At 40.9% G+C, this 21,749-nt stretch overlaps 1 protein-coding gene across 5 annotated transcripts in view; it reads left to right on the top strand.

The window, feature by feature from the left end:
* Positions 1–21,749, top strand: part of QTGAL (queuosine-tRNA galactosyltransferase) — a 296,108-nt gene that overhangs the window by 42,175 nt on the left and 232,184 nt on the right. For all 5 annotated transcript variants that reach the window (XM_073311998.1, XM_073311995.2, XM_073311993.2 and 2 more), the window contains one exon: positions 3,532–3,597. In XM_073311998.1, coding sequence (XP_073168099.1) covers positions 3,532–3,597 — 66 coding nt within the window. The remainder of the gene's footprint in view (positions 1–3,531; positions 3,598–21,749) is intronic.

The following is a 21,749-nucleotide window of genomic DNA, read 5'->3' as shown; positions in this document are numbered from 1 at the left end:
GCTATCCACAGTCTCAGAAACAACTCTGACATTATAATCAAAGGGGCTGACAAAGGAGGTGCTGTAGTCATAATGAACAGGTCGGATTATGAACAGGAGGCTGCCAGGCAACTCTCCAACATCACATCCTACAGGCCACTATCCTCTGATCCCACTGAGGAGTACCAAAAGAAACTACACCAGCTATTCAAGAAACTCCCTGCTACAGCACGGGAACATCTGCTACCCAAGTTCCATAAACCTGGAAACCCTGGACGCCCCATCATCTTAAGCATCAGCACTCTTACAGCAAGATTATCTGGCTATTTGGACTCTCTCCTCAGACCCTGTGCTACCAGCACTCCTAGCTATCTTCAAGACACCACAGACTTCCTGAGGAAACTACAATGCACTGATGATCTTCCTGAAAACACCATCCTGGCCACCATGGATGCAGAAGCTCTTTACACCAATATTCCACACTAAGATGGACTACAAGCTGTCGGGAACCGTATCGCTGATGAGGCCGTGGCACACCTGGTGGCTGAACTTTGTGACTGTCCTCACTGACAACCATTTCAGATTTGGGGACACTGCTATGGGTACCCGCATGGCCCCACAGTATGCCAACATTTTTATGGTTGACTTAGAACGACGTTTCTTTAGCTCTTGTCCCCTAGTGCCCCTCCTCTACTTGCGCTACATTGATGACAACTTCATCATATGGACCCACGGGAAGGAGGCCCTTGAAGAATTCCACCTTCCACCCCACCATCAACCTCAGCCTGGACCAGTCCACACAAGAGATCCACTTCTTGGACACTACAGTGCAAATAAGTGATGGTCACATAAACAACACCCTATACTGGAAACCTTCTGACTGCTGTACTTACCTACATGCCTCCAGCTTCCATCCAGGACACATCACACGATCCATTATCTACAGCCAAGCCCTAAGATACAACCGAATTTTCTCCAATCCTTCAGACAAACACCTACGAGATCTTTATCAAACATTCTTAAAACTACAATACCCACCTGTTGAAGTGAAGAAACAGATTGACAGAGCGAGACGGGTACCCAGAAATCACCTTCTACAGGACAGGCCCAACAAGTAAAATAACAGAACACCACTGGCCATCACGTACAGCCCCCAGCTAAAACCTCTCGACCACATTATCAACCACCTACAACCGATCCTAGAAAATGATCCCTCACTCTCACGGACCTTGGGCTGCAGGCCAATCCTCGCTGGGAGGCAGGCCAGTCCTCGCTTACAGACAGCCCCCCAACCTGAAGCAAATACTCACCAGCAACTACGCACCACACCACAGAAACACTAACCCAGGAATCAATCCCTGTAGCAAACCTCGTTGCCTACTCTGTCCCCATATCTACTCTAGCGACACCATCAGAGGACCCAACCACATCAGCCATACCATCAGAGGCTCATTCACTTGCAAATCTACTCATGTTATATATGCCATCATGTGCCAGCAATGCCCCTCTGCCCTGTACATTGGCCAAACCGGACAGTCTCTACGTAAAAGAATAAATGGACACAAATCGGACATCAGGAATGGTAACATACAAAAGCCAGTAGGAGAACACTTCAGTCTTCCTGGACATTCTATAACAGATTGACAAGTAGCTATACTTGAACTAAAAAACTTCAGAAACAGACTTCAAAGACAAACAGCAGAACTAAAATTCATTTGCAAATTTAACACCATTAATTTGGGCCTGAATAGGGACTGGGAGTGGCTGGCTCATTACAAAAGCATCTCTGCCTCTCCTGGAATTGACACCTCCACATCTATTATTGGGAGTGGACTACATCCACCCTGATCGAATTGGCCCTGTCAACACTGGTTCTCTACTTGTGAGGTAATTCGCTTCTCTTCATGTGTCAGTATAATAACGCCTACATTTGTAATTTTCACTCCATGCATCCTTTGAAGTGGGTTCTAGCCATGAAAGCTTATGCGCAAATAAATCTGTTAGTCTTTAAGGTGCCACCGGACTCCTTGTTCCAAACGAATAACCAGGGAACTCTAGACTACAGGTACCATAGACAAATTTTATTCAGGTTATTTCTCTGACTTCACAAAACAGGGAACATTATAATTCCTTGTTCTGTACCTTTAGAGGTCTTGTGGGAATTTGGGAGATTTGTGTATACCACTTATGAATTCTGTGTGAGACTGTGAACTCTGTATGTATCTTTACCAAGACGCAAACTCCATTTTGAATGAGGGAGCTAACTGCCTCTCTGAGGTCTCTTTGCCTCCATATTGGACTAAAATTCCAAAGAGACTCATTAACTAGGGATAGTTCTCTATTCAACTACAAATGTCCTAGACTGGGTGAGCTCCCCACCCTCTGAAGAACTAGGTCTTCAGCCACTTTCACTGGCTCTCTCTAAGACAGGGGTTCTCGAACATCATTGCACTGTGACCCCCTTCTGACAACAGAAATTACTACATGACCCCAGGAGGAGGGACCGAAGCCTGTGCTTGCCTGAGCACCGCTGCCCTGGAGGGAGAGGGGGGCAAAGCGCCTGAGCTACACCGCCCTGAGCTGGGGGAAGTGGGGGGCAAAGCCTAAGTTACACCGCTCTGAGCTGGGGGGCCAAAGCCCAAAAGGCTTCAGACCCAAGCAGGGGGCCTGTAACCTGAGCCCCACCAACCAGGGCTGAAGCCCTCAGGCTTTGGTCCCAGGCGGCGGGGTTTGGACTTTGGCTTTGGGCTCCAGCAGGTCTAAGCCAGCTCCGGTGATCTGTCGCAACCCCCTTTGGGCTCCTGACCCACAGTTTGAGAACCGCTGTTCTAAGGGAAGCTGCTGCCAGAGCCTGATGAGGCAGGGGAGAATATCTGCATACCTGAACACAGATTACTTCCCCCAAGGATTCCCAATGGATGGATGAGCTAGACTTGAGTGAGGGGCATTGCATTTAGGATATTTTTTTTTTTTTTTCCCCTATACCATCTGTACTCTTTGTATTTCTCATGCTTAAGTAAAGAGCAATAGTGTGCTAGGATCCTATGCAAAGTGTCTGTGCATTTAATGCATTATACCTACCATGTGCCCCTTGAAGAGGTAAACCAGAAGACAGACACCTTCAGGTAGTGTTCTGGGTAATGGTGTGTTTAACCTGTGGCTGGAGTCTGAGAGCTCAGCACTGTTTGGAGGGGCTGGTTAGTGGGCTGAATGGTCTAAATGCTCCGGAGGGGGTGGCAGATAGAGGATCTTCACTCAAGCGTGTTCCTAGAGACCCCCAAGAGAGGGATAATGCCTAACATCTAATTTTTAATTCTGCAAAATTTTATTAGGTTCCTTTTAAAATACCTTTTATCTCTATGTTATAGTCCATTTTAAAGGAAACCAAACAATGGTCAAAGTGGTTTTAATATTTGGTGCCTTTGTATTTTTAAAAAGGCTTTGTTTGCAGGCCAGTGAAATGATTATTAACCTAACAACATATTCTAGTGTGTGTTGAGTACTGTACTGTGACCCTTTTTCTGTTCAGTAACAGTGTGCTATTTATTACAGGATGATGTGATGATGCCACAGAGGGTGAGACTGCAGCATGAAGCTGCCATTCAGCACCCAAACAGTGTGAGTACTACTTTCATTAAAAAAAAACAAGAAAACCACCCCAAACCATAAAACTGTGTGGCTGGATACATTTCTTTAAAAGAATGGGAAAATTTAACTGGGCTGGTGGTGGCTAAGCATTCTCAACATGCAGTTTTCCTTTAGCTAGAGCCTTGTATGTAATAGTTACTTTGAATTTTTTTCTTATGCTTGTTTGCTGTTAGGCAAACCAAACCTTTTGACAGTAATATACTAGTTTCAGATAGGTTAGAAAGGTTTCTCCAAACCAGTATTAGAATAGAATGTCATTTAAACTAGAACACTTTTTAATGTAGCACGCTATGTAATATGAAAAACTACAAAGGAGAATTTACAACAATGATTTAAACAACTGTGGTTAATGTTTACACGTCCTCAAACAATCGGAATGTATGGTTTATTATATAAATGGTTGTACAAACCTATAGTTAACTTGACATTTGTTTTTCCCCCAATACTGGCTCTAAAATAAAGTAGTCGTCTGTAGAACAATTGTTCTTTATTCCTGTGATATAAATGTGTTTGTTCAGTGAAATTAAGGTTTTATGAACAGTGTGGTTATTAGAAGCACAGTTTTAAGTGTATTTCAATGACTAGAACCAGCAGTAGAGGGCCATTTGAAGTTCTTATATATGTTCCACTTACCTTCCCGGAGATGGTAAACTTGATGAACATGTTGATGTGTAATATCAATTTTATTTGTCCATATGTGGTTGACATGAAGAATTCTGCCTCTAAAAACTAGTTGTATCTCTGTATATTTGGTAAAAACAGATTTCACAGTGCAATAAACCTCCCAAGAGAAAATGTTAAAGCTTTGAAGGCAGTGTTCAAGGGATTTCTGTAAAGCAAAGGTCAATTGACTTTATCTGTCAAAAGGGTATTTACTATAGGAGGTCTGGGAACAAAATAGACATTCTTAAAATTACCACTCTGAGAGTTATCACCTTTGAACTTTCCCTCCCAAACACACTTAGTCCAGAATAGAGAGCATTGTAGTTCTTTCAGCTAAGGAATGTCTGCTAAACAACCTGTTGTTCAGTGCTGGGATGTGCACCTGCTCTTCTCCACACCTGTGTGTTCCAAAGCTTCATGCTGTTAGCTTTCTTGTGAAATATGATATTCCTTTCTATATAATTTATGGGATTGGTGGGACTGCTGTTGAATAGTAGTTTGTACTACAAGCATACTTGAATAGAGATAAGTGGAAAGTTGTGTGGGGGGATTTGTGTTCTGATATGTATAAATGAATATAATTGGATATTAAGATACCAGAAATTGAAAGATATGTGGCATCTGTAAATTTGTTTGGGCAAAGACTTATGAAAACTGTCCTGATGCTATACTGAATAGACTTACGCGTGCTTAGATGTTGATCTTTATTAGCATGATTACTGCTAAATAGTGGTTTGTAACCTAACTGTTTTTATAATCACAACACAAATTAGGAAAACTATTCACATCAAGAAAAATCAGTGTCTGAAAGCATCAAAGTCTCTACAGTAGGGAGGTGCAACAGTTCTCAAAAATGAGTTGGGACAGAAGAGACAGGGCTTTTCTCATTTGTGGTCCTTTCCACTCCCCACCCACTTGCTCTTGGGGATTAGTATCTTGCAAGTAGACTCTGCTTTCCCTCCCCCAAGGCTGGAGTACAATCTGGACAGGGGAGTAAAAGGGCTTTGCTCCCCAGTGTTTCCGTGGCCGAGCAAGGGCTGTTAATATATGCCACTGTCGGTCATAACCTGTCTTTGTAGCACAGTTACTTGCCTTTTCTCAAATGTGCGTATAGTATACTTGACATTTGCTGTATGCCTAATGCTGTAGTTTGGATTTAGATCAAAAGTTGTAATGCCTAAAGCCATTTTTACACAATATTATCTCACTATATGAATGTGAGTGAACTCCGGCTTGGTTGGTTATATGCATCTTTGATGAAACCTTCAAGTAGCTAGTGGATTGGGTGAATTAGAATAATGCATTAGTTCATAGTCCTGTTCATTTACCACTGGAAAAACTGTAAACAAATATTGTTTAAGCATCAGATGAACTGAACAGAGTTGTCTGAGTTTAATTCCTTCAGGCATAACTCCACCCTGCAACATTACCATGCACAATTTGGCAAAGCGTCTTTGTTCAAAAGAGGCCAATGAACAACTGAGCTCAAAAGTGAATTATTTTTTATTCAGTGTGGGCAAATTTCAATGCATACATTTCTTCCTAATAGAAAATATATTGTGCAGTAGATAAATGTGTGTTCATGTTTTGCTCTGTCTAATTTTGCTTGTCTGGACCTGTTGTGTAATAGTGATATATGTCAGTAAGGATGGGACTGGCACAAAGGAAAGATTTTTTTTCATGACCTTGGACATGTCCTCACCTACTCCTTAGTCAGAAGTGTGCATGTAGTTTGAATAATCCATGGCTGACTTAAAACTTCTCTCTCGCCTACTGCAGCAATTTCTTTCATTCCTTACCTGTGGGTAGAATTACTGGATTCTATTGCTGCTGATATTGATCAGTTGAGCATTGCAAAGGAAGGTCACGCAGCAAAAGAACCTCCATCTGGGTAGTTGTGGCATAGCATCTCTCTCCCCTGCATGGCACCATATGCTGATGCTTGCTCCGTTGCTGCAGTGATGTTTCTCCCTGTAATTTGGCCTTCTGACCAGGTCATGGTTTAGTTGCCCCTTTCAAGATAACAGAAACCCACCATAAAACAGTCCGATTTCTTGAGCCTCCCCATCTCCAGGCCCCTGGTCTTCACACCCTTGCCTTAGGGCTTTCCAGTGTTCTAGTCCCATTCTCTGGACTCAGGCTACCTTCCCAGTGGGCCCATACACTAGGCCAGATTTCAGCCCAGGGAACCTATAACCAGCAGCCAAGGTCCGTGCAGTCCTTCTCCTTTCTGCTATTTCCCTTGGCTCCTTCTTACCCAATCTTTCTCAGGCTTGCCCTTTCAAACTTCTTAAGTTCCCTTTACTCTGTTCCTCCACAGAACATCTTCCAGGTCTCTCTGTCTCTGGCAGTCCAAATTATTCCCTTCTTTCAGGGCTCACCACGAGGCCTGCTGCACCCCAGTAGCTGCTTTATGTTTCCGTGGCTGTTTGCCAGCCTTCTCCAGTCAGGGTAGGGTCCCAGGACTTATTCTTCCCCTTGGGTTTCCTCCTGACAACCTCTCTGTTCCCAGCAAGTCACTGCAGACACTCCCCTGCAGCCCCTCTTCTGCTACAGACTTTGTCTCTTTGTACTAACCAGCCTGCTCCTGCCCAGCTGAGCTTCATCATCAGTTAAGCCTGGCTCTGACTCCAAGTGCAGCCGGTAACATAATTGGCCTCTCAGGCCCACATTAACTCATTCAGGGCCTGTGTGGGGTACTCACCCCTCACAAGTATCCATATATTAATTTGACCCCACATCTGAGATTTCAAGTGAGAACTGAGGGTGAGTGAATGGAGGCAGGAAGGAAAGAGTATAAGAAGCTAACTGAATGCTGCTTCTTTGGAGATCATTAATATTAGAGCCAACTTAGTGATGTGCCAAGTAGATATTAACATAAGATAGAATTTAAAAGCCCAACTTTCAATTTGGATACAGTAGAACTTTGTTTAATTGAGCCTCCATAATTCAGCTCTCCATATTTACTCAACCACCAGTCCCGGGGCTGACAGCAGCGGGGGTCCCGCTGCTCGGGGCTGACAACGGGAAACCAACCGCCCATTTTTCGCTTTATCCAGATTTTTGGTTATCCGATCTGACCCTGATCCCAATTAGATCAGATAATGGGGGTTCCACTGTATTTATATGGCACTCATCACTGTAGGATCTGATCTTATCTAATTGCTTAAAATATGATGGAGTTTTCTTCCTCCTTTCAATGCCTCTAGAAGCAGGATCAGGGTTTTTATATTTTATTTTGTAATGAATGAATTTATGAGAATGAGGATACTATTGTGCGAAATACTGGGCGAACAGGTGGGATTTACATTTTGTCCTGAATACAGCAGTATTAAGGGTCATTCTTATTTCATCTGGCAGTGAGTTCCATATTCCTGATGCAGCTCTTGTGCAGGTTCTGTCTTCTGCAAACACAAACCTATTCCGTTTGGTTGGCAATATCATCGTTCTAGTGAAACTCAGCTGTTGTAGGGGATCATAGTCATGGATGGAGGGATGTGCTCTCAGATAGCCAGGATCAGTTCTGTGCAAGGTTCTGAAAATCAGAACAGTGACTTTGAACTGTATACAGTGGGGAGCCAATCCAGAGAATGGTTTGTTGGGGTCATATGTTCCTGCTGAATAGTCAAGCTGCTGCATTCTGAACAAGCTGGAACTGCCCCAGGGCATGTAGTTTGTTTTCCAGATATAGAGCAGTGGTTCTCAACCTTTGCTTTACTGTGACTGTGTGTTACAATAGAAAAAAATTTCAATATCTCCCTGCCATAGTTTCAAGACCCTGTTCCCAATAGGCATGTAAAGAAAGGGAATGAGGCCTTTTCTTTAGTATGACTGCATGGTACATTAGAAAAAAGTTCCACTACCTCCCTGACAGTGTTTCAAGACCCTGTTCCCACTAGCCACATAAAGAAAAGGAGGGACGTTGCAATTCCCAGGCTGAGATCCATGATATCAAGAATTGCATTAGTTCAGTCCAGATGTTACAAATGTGTGAATCACTGTGGCGAGGTCTGCATTCATTAGGCACCATTTTCTGGCCAGTCACAGATGGGTTGTTAGTGTCTTGCTGCTGTAACTACTTGGCTATCCTAGTACCATGCTGAGTCTAGGGGGAAGCCCAGGCAGTGACCAATATTACAGAGAAAATCTTTGATAAAAGTGATTGTTATGGAGGAGAAGAGTTCATCAAACCATTTCACTCTTCCCACTAGCAGTTCATTCTCATTCAGATTCATCTTCAGCCAGTTGCTCTTCATCCAGCTGAAGATCTGTATTAAAAAAATTAGCAGCCTTGTTGACAGACTGATCTCATGGACTAAAGATTGAATGGGCAAGAAGACTGCACTTCTTTTGCACTGCTAGAGAGATGTGAAATAAGCAGCAGGAGAGCTGCATTTGTCTTACTGCTACATCCATTTAATCTGAGATGGACAAAATTCCAAGAATTTGGAAACTGTCTTGATATTATCCTAATGCTACAATCACACAGTAGAATACTGAGCAGTACCACAGAAACTTTCTCAGTGAAGCCGTCTGCTCAGCAGCTGTGCCACATTGTATCAGATGAATGTGGTGTAACCTGCTTCCATTTGCTTCTGTTGTTATTGCAAATTAATTGGAATGGAGTCAGGAGATTATTTTATCTGCCTTGGGCCAGGCAGAAAGCTTCATGGTGAAATGGAGTGTGAGATGAAAAATGGGTAGACAAGCAGAAAGTCAGGACACCTGCTGTGCTGACAGCAAATAGTAATAATCTTGGGGCATTTGCAGCCAAGAACTTCAATTTTTAATGATTGCATTCCACATGCCAACAGTTTGGTCACCCCAGTGTATGTCTGAAAGGCTTTTGTTTGCTGTATCATATTATTACTAGTCTAGCGCTAGAGTAGGGCAGTAAATACAGATTGCCATTTAAGACTCTTCTGTCTGCCCTTCAAACCACACATTACACCTCATCCATATACTTTGTCTTGGGAGCTGAGGCAGTTATTACGTAGTCTGGTAATTACATTACTCTTAGACATGAATATGCTCTAACAGTTTTCTGAACAAGGTAGCCTTGTTGCAGTGTGGTTAGAGCTGGCAAAATTGAGAATTTGTCTACCATAGATATGTCCTGTTTTTAAAAATATCCTTCTCCTGTTTGTTCTTAATACTGAGTTGGAAGAAAGAACAGCTTTAGAACATGTGACCATATGACGTTCCACACAGCCGGAGACTCCCTTGAAAATTGAAGTCACACTTCTTCTTACTGGAAAGCATATAAAATGGCAGTTTATTAGATGTTCCAGTGTTTTATTGGAGTTACAAGACTTAAGTAAAACTTACTAAAATATGTGAATAGTTTGAAATCTAAACATTTTGATGAACTTCTGTTCAACATGCTTGGATTACAGTATGGTCTAAAATAGGAGCACCACTTGTGTCTCTGTATTGTATGAAATGGCTTAAAAGCTTAGACCAGTTCTGATTTATTGGAGGTAGCATGGTCCAGTGGATAGGAACCTAGACTAGGAATCAGTAGATGTAAGTTCTGTTCCCAGCTCTGTGACAGATCTTCTGTGTACCCTTAGGTGACAAGGTGGATGAGGTAATATCTTTTATTGGACCAACTTTGATTGGTGAAAGAGAGATGTTTTCAGGCTACACAGTGCTCTTTGTCAGGCTACAACAACACTGCAATTACCTTAGGTGAATCATTTCATAGTTTTGTGACTCAGTTGGCTTATCTGTAAAATGAGGATAAATATAATTATCCCCATTTGAAGACTGTTTTGAGATCTATGGATGAGATATGCCGCATAGGTGCGAAAACAAGAGTTATGCTAACACCCAACTGCATATGCAACTTCCATTGAATTTCAGGGTAGTTATCTAATTTTGGTTGCCAAAACATAATTGCCATACCTTGAAAAGGAGAAACACTACAGGCTGCATGCAAATTGTTATACAAGATATAGCTGATGCTTACTCTGGACAGATTACAGTAGAACTTCATAGTTATGGACATCTTGGTAATGGAGGTTGTCCGTAATTCTGAACAAAGTGCAGTTTGGGCTCCAGATCTAGCAGCTGACACTCCATGTCAGGCTTCAGCAGCCCCTGAGCTTCCTACTCAGCCCTGGCATGAGTTTGCAAGCTTGTTCCCCTCTTGGCAGGGGTGTGTGTGAAAACAGCGTGTCCCCTGTCCTGCAGGTGGGGGGTAAAAACAGCGTCCCCCTCTCAGCATGGAGGGGGGGAGGAGGGGTGAAAGCGGTGCAGACCCCAGCGCTGCTCCTGCTGTGCTGGCTCGCTCCGGCTGCCTTGGGCTGGCAGCCTCAACGTCTTTCTGTAAGTGGTTGCCTCATGCATGGGGGTGGGGACAGGCAGCACAGATGTGCCTACCTTTAAGATGCATAGTACAGTATTCATTTGGGGGGGGGGGGGCGGCTCTCTGCTGCTGCCAGATTGGTTACTTCTGTTTTCACATGGTGTCCGGGTGACCGGTCAGTCCGTAACTCTGGTTTTCGTATATTTGAGGTTCTACAGTAATGTGTTTATCGGATACCTACCATGACTATATTGTAATGTGGTTGACTTTTTAGAATCATGTAAAAGAAAAATTTTCAAATACTACAAGATGAAAGGTTTGTTTCAGCCTTTTATTTTGGAAAATAATAGATGAACTTCTCAATATTTTGTAACTGACAATACACCTGTAACAAACGGTATCCTGTATACCATCTGATTCTTGCCATCTCTCAAATGGCCTTTGCCATTCCTCACTTGTCATTATGTAAGTAATGTATCAGAGGGGTAGCCATGCTAGTCTGTGTCCACAAAAACAACAAGGAGTCCGGTGGCACCTTAAAGACTCCTCATTATATAAGTAATGAGACATCAGTTTCCTCCAAGCCTGATTTCCTTATTCCCAAGCAGTTGCTCACTTTTCTGTGCCCTAGATAAGCCAGATATCTCTTTTGTTTGGCCTAAATGAAAGAATGAAGTATCTTATGAATAACTTCACAGAAATTAAAAATGGAAGATAGATAGAAATAATTAAGTCGATGCAAATACTATGGAAAGCATTGCTAGAGTTCCATTAAGCATAGTTATGGAGTACTGAAATATGATCTGCATTTTGAGCATGGTAGAAAAATCCTTAATCTCCTACCTCCTAAACTTGTCTCTCTTTTCTGTGCCACAAAATGTTTGGCTCTGAGTAAACCTCCCTCATTTGTAACTCCTGTTTTTTTTTAATTGAAGTCCAAATGTCCCAGGTCTCCCCGGCACTTAATATTATGTCATCCTCTAGTCAGTGCATACGCATCAGCAGATTTTCTTTTTGCAAACTCTGTTTAGAAACAAACACAATTCTAAATTTTCATGGGCTAAACCATGAGGTAATCTTTGTTTCCATTTGAATTACTCTGTCAGGTGGCCTTTTGTTTCCCCTCCTCAGCATGTTTGAGACAGACCTGAACATGTTATTTGGACATGTCCTGGCAGGCACTGATGTAAAGTAACATACTAAAAATTAAGACTTATTCATATAATAGATGTTGAATAGAAATGAGCTAGATAATAAAAGGGCTTGAAAAAACCCACTTGTCTGCTTAACCAGGGTGAGCAGAAACTTTGTCCAAGTGAATGGACAAAGTGGACCTGAGGAGCCACTGGCTTCTTCTCTGATGAGAAGAAAGTAGCAGAATGGCAGGAGTCAGTGTGCTTTTGCAGGAGGGGTGGAGCAGTGACGCAGCTACCAGTTCAAGAGGCAGGGGAGAGTGAGGGAGAAGCAGATTGGCTAAAGCAGGGGTGGGCAAACTTTTTGGCTTGAGGGCCACATCGGGGTTCCAAAACTGTATGGAGGGCCGGGTGGGGAAGGCTGCGCATCCCCAAACCCTAACCCTATCCACCCCCTCCCACTTCCCGCCCCTGACTGCCCCCCTCAGAACCTCCAACCCATACAACGCCTTCCCCCACTCCTTGTCCTCTGACTGCCCCCTCCTGGGACACCCTGCCCCTAACTGCCCCTCCCTGCCCCCCGGAACCCCATCCCCTATCCAACCCCATCTGCTCCCTGACTGCCTCGACCCTATTGGAGTGGGTCGGGGTAAGGAGGGCCCTCCAAATATTCCTGCTTCGGGCCCCAGTGGGCTAGTACCACCTCTAAAACCTAATCTGGATGCAGGCCTTCTCTACACTAGGAAGAGTTTGCCAGTACTGTATAGATAGCCAGGAAAACCTTCCTAGTGGAGACCCAGTTTACCAGGAAGAGAGTTTCTTTGCCAGTTTATACAATTCTCCAAATGAAATAAGCTATTCCAGCAAAATAACTTTTTGCCACTATAACTGCATGTAAACTGGGGCTTTTGCTGGCACAGCTATGTTGGGTAGGGGTCTGGTTTTTCTGCACACTCCTAACCCACACAACTATGCCAGAAAAACTTAAGTATAGCCCAGGCTGTAGTTATATCATTATAGAATATATCTTATTCTGGTTCAGTAAGTGAAATAAGCAATACTGGTATAACTGCAGCATTTGCATTGGCATAATTACTGCCTAAAAAATTCACACCCCTAACTGATATAGTTATACTGGTGTAAAAGGGTAGATTTTTAAAGGTATGGTGTTAGCTTAAGTCTGTTCTACATTTAATCAAACATCACAAATGAAAAACATTACTACTTATACAGCTTTGTAAGTAAATGTATATTCAGTATGGCCTCCACATGTCAATAACCACATCTAACGTCAGGTTTCAGAGTAACAGCCGTGTTAGTCTGTATTCGCAAAAAGAAAAGGAGGACTTGTGGCACCTTAGAGACTAACCAATTTATTAGAGCATAAGCTTTCGTGAGCTACAGCTCACTTCTTCAGATGCATATCGTGGAAACTGCAGCAGGCTTTATATATACACAGAGAATATGAAACAATACCTATTCCCACCCCACTGTCCTGCTGGTAATAGCTTATCTAAAGTGATTTCCAGCACAAATCCAGGTTTTCTCACCCTCCACCCCCCCACACAAATTCACTCTCCTGCTGGTGATAGCCCATCCAAAGTGATAACTCTTTACACAATGTGCATGACAATTAAGCTGGGCTATTTCCTGCATAAATCCAGGTTCTCACATCCCCCCCACCCCCATACACACACAAACTCACTCTCCTGCTGGTAATAGCTCATCCAAACTGGATATTTATGGATCCATGGTATGATCGTTATATAGACTTTAATCATATTTTATAGTTTATGCATAATAACAGCAGTCTGTGTTAAATATTTGAAAATCAGTTTCTCTTTCTCATATGCCAGACAATTAGACATGAACAGTGTGGGTAATGTGATATCTTTTGCTGAAACAATGTGTGTGTTTAGTATACACACACACACACACACAGGCGCGCAAGAGAGGAGAAACAGTAATACATATTTTTAATAATTAATTGTCTTGCCCCATACTTTGTGTAACTGAGGGGTATATTGGTATTTTGCCAGGAACTCCAAAACCACATACAATTTGCGTAAAATTGAGATGGCATTTGTCCTTATTTTTAACATATAAGTATAGCCTTTAGATACCGCTGGTCCCAGCATGCCACAGTCTATCTTGTTCTGAGTGAAGGCTTCTCTGTTCAAGTTAGAGAATCACATTTTGGGATCTAAAGTCTCTGCAGCCTTTGTGTGAAAGATTCATCCATTTGCTGAAATGTGTAAAATGTCATACATGATGCCAGCTTTTGAGATTTTACTACAAATCTTGCAATATTAATATTTAGTTTGTTATTTTTAAAGTTTCACATGGTCTCATGATTCCTGGCGTCAAAATCACAATTGTTCCTTTATTCAGGAATAATCTTCAGCTGAGCTGAAGCAAACCTGCCCTCAGTTGAGATGGCCACGATTTCCATACAGTATTTGAATGAAGCTTGAGGCTGTCCCTAGTAAAGATGGCTACCATCACCCACTGTTGTTTAATTGGGCAGAATCCAGGCTGCCTGTCCATAGTTAGGAACTGGATAGGGAATGTTGAGGCTGAAGAGGTACATCCGGAGACAGGGAGTGCAGTGGTTGGGAGAAAGTGGAAGATTGAAAAGGCTTAGGAAGGTAGTGAGTGGTTTCAGTGGAACGGAAAGTGGCAGAGGATATTTGTGAGCTGTAGACAACTGTGAATGAGGAGAAAAGTGTGAGCAGGTGGTTGTAAGCAGTGGGGTGGGAACAGGAGGCTGTGGGAGAGTATGAAGGGAGAATAAAAGTGGGGGGGGACTGAGTTGGGTAGGGTAGGGAGGGAGATGGGAAAGATAATTAAACAGGTTAAAGGTAAGGAAGGGTTGGAGAGAATGGCAGCTCCCCAGCCCCATAGTGAGGGTGGTTCTGTATGAGGAGGCAACAGGGAGGCCTTAATTTCTGCATGTGTATTTAACATTGAATTTGAGTCAATCATACATGCACTTTGGGGGCAGGCAGCTTTCCCCAAAAGGATTAAAGGCTAAAGGCCCTACATTAAATTGAAATGGAGAGGGGATAAGTAAAGGAAGTATTTGGGACAAGTTTCATCTTGAGCAGTGGTTTGTTCAATTACCCTTAATGTATGAGGGATCAAATCTGTTTAAAGATCCTGGTTAGATTATTACGGTGTGTGAGATTCTTATGGTTTCTGATTTAAGGCTCTTCTGAGTGCATTTTCTTTGGCTATGTGTAAGGTTGCAAAATAAACCGCTTTCAATCCTCCACTGCTGGAAAACAATGAATAGCTGAGTAGCAGAGGGTGTAGCTGCAAGAATTTTGAAAATTTTGAAATGTTACTGAGTAAGGAAATCTAATGGAGAGAGAGAGATTGGCAGCTAAAGCTTCTATTCCATACTGGCAACTCTTACTCTATGTATTAGGCCTGGTCTACACACACATCTTGTACTGATATACTTTTTTTGGTTAGGGGTATGATTTTTGTTATTGAAGTAGTTCTGCCAGTACAACCCGCCTACTGTGGATGCAGTGCCAGTCTAGCTGATTCCCCTTTCTATACTGGTATAGTTAAATCCATATGCCTATTGTTTTTAGCCAAGGATTTAGAGCAGAAACTGTGATAAATAGTAGCCCCCCCCCAAAAGAAAATCTTGTTTAAAAATGTATCTGTTACTGACTGCAGAATATTTTAGACTAGAGATGACTGAAAAATGAAAAACTAGTCCCCTGAGAAATTTCAACTTTAATTTCATTTAGCACGATCTGAAATTGAACCATTTTTTGTCTTCAAAGTTTCTCATTAATTCCCCCCCATCAAAAAGGTTATTGAAAGTTCACATTTACTGAAAAATGGAAACCTAACCCCTCAATAATGTATTTCCAGAGCAGAAAGGAGTTAAGGTAATTGAGCTGCCCACTTGGAAATTTGGGATACGTTGTCTCTTCAGTTCTGTGTTGATCTGCCAGTGATTACAGCAAGGGAGAATGAGGTTAGTGCCTGCTATGAAGAACTGGCAGCTTAGCTTTTATTCTTGGTTCATCTTTTTTTCTATAGAATTCAGGCTTTAGCATGCTTCTCTAGTACTTTTATAGGGAAGAATCATATTGAGAGCACCTGTGGTGATGCATAATTGCAAATGGTGTGCGCAAAACTGGGTATGTTAAAAATTTCTTAGGGTTAACTGAAAGCATCTGAGGAGTTCTTTAAATTCCTGTGGAGCCATGGGCTTTCCAAGGCTGGTTCTCATGCCCTGCCTTCCTCCGGTTCATATCTACTTAACTTCTAATGTAAAAAAGGCTGACTACAATAACATTTAAGTCAGTTCAGGTGTATAGTGAAAACCATTGGGAGTAATTATGCTCTTACCACTCAGAAAGATGTGAAACAAGCCCTATATCATGAGCTATACAAATATGTTTGAGTAATCATATACAAAGAGAAGAGGATTTATCCACATTTATTTAAAGCAGTTGTTAGATCAAATTCCTAACTGCAACAAACAGAGATGCTGAAATAACCATATTCACAAGAAGGGATTGAGCTATTGTCACATTCTGGTCAATCCAGACCAGCGAGAGGTCGTCTCACCACCTGCCCCACAACTTGGGGTGCCTCTCAATGTTTTTCTGTTCGAGGTCTGAACTTGGGCTACTCACAAACAGCCAATGTGCAAGTCCACCCTGAGTGTCTGTGTATAGCTATAGCCCTGGTCCAGCTACTCTGACCCCAGCAGCCTGTCAGCAACATTCCAGTCATGCTCTGGCTTCCACCAGCCTTGGTTACAACTTGCAAGGTGACTCCAGCACACTCCCAGTCCTGAATTTTCCCCAAAATGTGTGTTCTGCCCTGTCCAGCCCTTTCCTGGACAGTTCAGATATTAGAGGTCTGTTGCCCCTGTAAAGGGTCAATGTTCAAAAGTTTGCTACTTTAATTGGAGTTACCAAACAGTTCAGTTCAAACCCTAAAACTGGATTAGTTTAGATTAAAAATAAAACAAATTTGTTCAACTACAAAGAGAGAGGTTTTAAGTGAGTACAAGATATTAAAGTCAGAAATGGTTGCAAGAGAAATAGATAAACACTTTCTAGTAGCTAAAACTTAACAAGTTAGACTTGGTTCAAGGTAAAATCCTTACCACCTATTCCCAGCAACAGGACTGACCAAATTCTCAGGTCAGGATCTCCCCCCAGAGTCAAAGAGCTGGTTCCTTTGTCGTCTTAGGTGAAAAAGAGAGAGTGAGAAAGAGAGAGAGAATCTGTGGTGTTTTTGCCCCTCACTTTTATATTCCAGTCACCTTTTGAAATGCATTTTCCTGAGTGTTACTCCTAGATAAAGTTCATTCCAGCTGTGAGGAAGGAGACATGGAGTCTCATGATTGTTTGTTTTTTTGCTAAAATGCAGATTGATCTGTTCCTGCCTCACCTTCATTGCCAAAGAATGGCCACTTGACAGGTGATTGCCAATCAACTTTGATGGCACCTGGCTAGAGGCATTAGCTTGTACTTTGTGCTTGAGAAACCAGTTTACTCCATCCCCAGACTTGTCTGATAAGCACATTGTAGTCATAATTTAGGCTTATGCTCATAACTCTTAATATGCACTTCGTACATACACGAGCATATTGATCAGTGTGTTACTAGTTTTTTCAGTGATACCTCACAAAGCATGTTTTGCACAAAGATTATTACAGTAGTGTGTAGGTGTGAATACAGAGGTGCTTTCAGTGACAGCTATAAAGTGTGGATCTACATCCAAACCTCCCCAAAGTTTGGGATATTCATAATATGTGGTCTTGGTTCAGTCCCAGCTCTACAATCATGAACACAAAGCGTTATTCAAACTGATCTCAGAAGGGCAGCTAGTATGTGGAAATTTTAGAGCTTCCTTTAGTTTTTCTTTTGTTTTATCTTCAAGCAGTACTTCTGAAACTCATTTAATTTGATTTCCATGATAATCTAACACAACTTGCAATTTCATACTTCCCCATTGAGACTCATTGTATTGCCTCATGGTTCCACTAAGTATGTGGTGTTCCTGATTCATTTTTTTTTGGAGTGCAACATTCTGTTTTTTAGACACAGTTGATGGCCAAATGCCCCACTGTGCACTTTTGAGTTACGATTTTATGGTTTTACGTGTTTTTACAAGGTTTCATCAAATTAGAGCATGCAATTCAGTGTTTCTTAGTTTTTCATTTTTTGTTTCCTTTTTATTTACTGAAGATACAAAATCCTCTAATGGCTCATTATTATTTCTACTGTCAACTGAATTTTTAACAGAGACTTCTTTTAATTAAAGCAAGGATTACCCCAAGTTGAAAAAAATCTGCAGAGCTGGGCACGGATTGGTCTTGAAAAACTTCTTAGAGGTCTCTGCTGCAACATTTTCTTATGAATTTGAAACTATCTTCAAATATTCACAGCAAATATATTATCAGAAAATATCCACTTTTGCGTGTGTGTGTGTGTGTGTGTAAAATATGATACACTTATTATTGCTAAATAGTGAAGGGTTGAACTGGAGACTACATGCTTTTGTTAGGTGTGAAATGCTTGAGTTCATGTGGTGTTTTCCAGTGACTACTTGTTCTCCTATTGAAGTGGAAAGAAGAGGAACTGCAAGCAGTCCTCCCTTACCACCAAAGCAATCTGTTGGGGAAGATTGCGAACTTGTTTTGTTGAATTTATTCCTTCCATTCATCTTTTTTTATTTAAATTGCATTAAGTGATGTTCAGTAGCAGTGTTCCCTCTAATTTTCCCCACACATGTGTGGAATGAATTTTGTTACGTGCACCAATATGGAGGTGATCTGTGACCTCCATTGATTGTATAAATAGATTTTAAATATGTTTGTAACTTACAATCTGAGTTCGTGCCTAGTGAATGCTCATAGTGTGTCAGTGCAAAAGTCCCAGTGCTCCACATATTCTGCCTTACGTAGGTCTCTCTCTCTTCATTGAGTTCTGAGTATCTGTAGTTTTTGTTTCCTGCTGGCAACATCTGTATTTCACAAATTTTTCATTTTAGAGTTAACGTTTCTGAATTTAAAAAAATAATGTAAATGGTTGTTAATGTTTCCTTTAAGGTGTCTCACATTATACATAATGTAAATTACTTAAATGATACAGAATTAGATTATGCATAAACAAAAGATGATTATTGACACAATTTTATTTATTTAATAGTTAGTGTTTTGCAAACAATTAATTCCCTTACATCCCATAGCACATCTGTGAAGAAGGCCATTAAGTAATATCTCTGTTTTATGAAAGTGGGAACTTAGCTGCCAAGGCTTGCCCAGAAACATGCAGAATCAGTAACAGAGCTGGAAACACGACTCACGAGTTCCTTCCTCTCAGACTTGTACTCAATGCATCAGGCTGTTTTAATTCTGCAACGTATTTGAACAAATAACTCCCTCTTATCCTTTCGTGATTTTTTTCTTAATCAACTGAAGCCAAATCTTATGTGTAGTAAAGTTGGTTCTGATCATTGTGCAGCTTTAATAAAACACAGAAATGGACCAATGAAGAAGTGCTGATTTACGTCATCAAGGAATATGGCCCAATACAAAGATATCATAAATGACAGCATCATAGTTCTGTAATCATGCTAATTAACATAATTAAGTTTTAACCATTTTCTGGTTAAATTATAAATGGACATGTAAAGGCCTGCAGAAGACTTAGAGGTAATTATAATGTTTCATATGAAAATTGAGTGATCTGACTAGTTTATGCTGAGTCACAGCTGTGCCATTATAATAAGGTAATTGAACAAGTTTTATATCATAAACTTATCTGAAAAGAGTTTATCATCCATCAAAAATTCCATTTGGCTGTCTGTATTTCCTTTTATAATGACATGGATACACTTTATAATCACAGGTTTCAGAGGAACAGCCGTGTTAGTCTGTATTCGCAAAAAGAAAAGGAGTACTTGTGGCACCTTAGAGACTAACCAATTTATTTGAGCATGAGCTCAAAAAAAAAAAAAAAAGCTCATGCTCAAATAAATTGGTTAGTCTCTAAGGTGCCACAAGTACTCCTTTTCTTTTTATAATCACAGTAAAACACATTGGGATGCTGCTCGTCCTGAATCGTAGTCTTCTGTCTTGAGCTTCCAGTCTGCTCAGTGGAATTGTTGCACCATCATGCAGATTCTCATTGCTTACTTGAAGCCTGAACATTATCCTCATGCATCTCCACCTGTCCAGCTGCTTTAGTTCAGTATACACCTGATCTTCACCTCTTACTTAGTGGACAAGATTATCATGTATAGATTGAGATTGCTACTAAAAATGCCCAGGAAGAGTTATTCTACTATTCAAGTATCCTCTCCAGCTCCTTCACTTCCATCTTATGTTTTTCCAAATGAATGCTGAAAACCATTGCATCATATACAGTAAAAAAACCCACTATCTGCAACACATTTATTAGTGAGCAATTAATTTTTTTCTTGATTCTTTTGATTTAAAAACATTGTTTGAGGTGGGGGTGGGAAAATGCAGATGATATTTGTGTAAGTAAACAAAGACTCAATAGTAGTAATTCAGAATGAATAAGATAAGAAAATAAGGAAGGAAAAAGAAAAAGATATGACAGGGGTTTCCCACCCACTAACATTATAAAAGAAAATAACTATAGGAAATCCTTGGAACAAAACATCTGTAGTACTTAAAATATGCTTTGGGTATAAATTGTGGGGGGAGAGAAAATATTTTTTTCTTTTTGTTCATATTATTTTTGCTTTTTGCTTCACTAAATTCCAAAATCCTGTACCATAACTGGCAACTGCACATCAATAAAAGAAGTTCAGAACACTTAAACTACACTGAAACTAATAGAAATAGGATTTGAAGTCAGCACAGAGATGACCCATCAGCCTGCCAGGTTTTATTTTTCTCCCTCATACACCAAGTTTTAGCCAGAACTAGTCAATCTTGAATTTGAACATGTAGCATAAAAGGTAACCGATGTGGCCTATGGCCTTTCTAACCTTGAAAATTCCCTGCTGCCTGTTTGTATTAGAACATGAAATGAGAAGATATCTTGTATGAACAAACATGCATCAGAAACGATCTGCAGAGTAACACGGAAGTATTCCTCTACATTATCTACTTAACGTGTGTTTACATTTGCCTAGTCTTACCCACTATAAGACACTCAATAACCTGGGATCAGACCTCATGATTGTGTTCATTAAATGCTACATGCACCTACCTGGCGTATGATTAAGAGAGTTAATCATATACCCTTGTTGTAAATGTGCACAAATTTCCATTCTTTTGCCTATTTTCAGGCTCAACACACCAGTACACATTTTTCAGTTAATTACGCTACAAGCTTGGCACGTACACTGTGGGAAGCTTTGCTCTTATATAAAAGTCCTAGTTTCTAATTTTGCAGATCACTTAACAGTGTAGATTAGTGTAAGCATTCTGTTTTGTACAGGAATTGTAAGCTTTTTTTTTTAAATTAGGAGTAAATTTTCTCTCCCCTCCCCCCTGTTCTTAGTATCAATTGAAAAATACAGAAAAGGGGGACATCAAGAGCTATTTGAGAGAATAATTGATTTCACTCTTTTATCTCTCATGATCTGCTTATTTAAAAAATAAAGTCAGCCAAAAAACACAAGTTGCCAGACTAGTGTGATCATGCCAGAAAAACATATTGTGTTTCACTCAGTAGCACACAAGTATTAGGTGCGCATATGTGTATGAACAACACAAAAGGTATCTTGGTCTGTGAATCCATTCCCAGTTTCGGTGGACTTTGGAGTGACTATATAAGTATAAGTTGCTGTTTTGTGTAATAGGTGTTTTATTTATTTTTTTTTGTTTTGTTTCTCTTTCATCATGAATGGACAATGCCAAGTTTAATGAATGGAATAAATAAATCTATTTCCTGAAAGCCTAGCAGTGGTGTAGGTTTTCAGTATCTCTTAATTTAGCTTGTTTTATTATATGTGACAATAATTTAATAATTTACTTCTAGTAGTCCTGTCCC

This window comes from Lepidochelys kempii, chromosome 14 (assembly GCF_965140285.1).
Source record: "Lepidochelys kempii isolate rLepKem1 chromosome 14, rLepKem1.hap1, whole genome shotgun sequence".
NCBI lineage: Eukaryota > Metazoa > Chordata > Testudines > Cheloniidae > Lepidochelys > Lepidochelys kempii.
The sequence above is the reverse complement of the archived record's forward strand: the minus strand, read 5'-3'. Positions and strand labels throughout refer to the sequence as shown.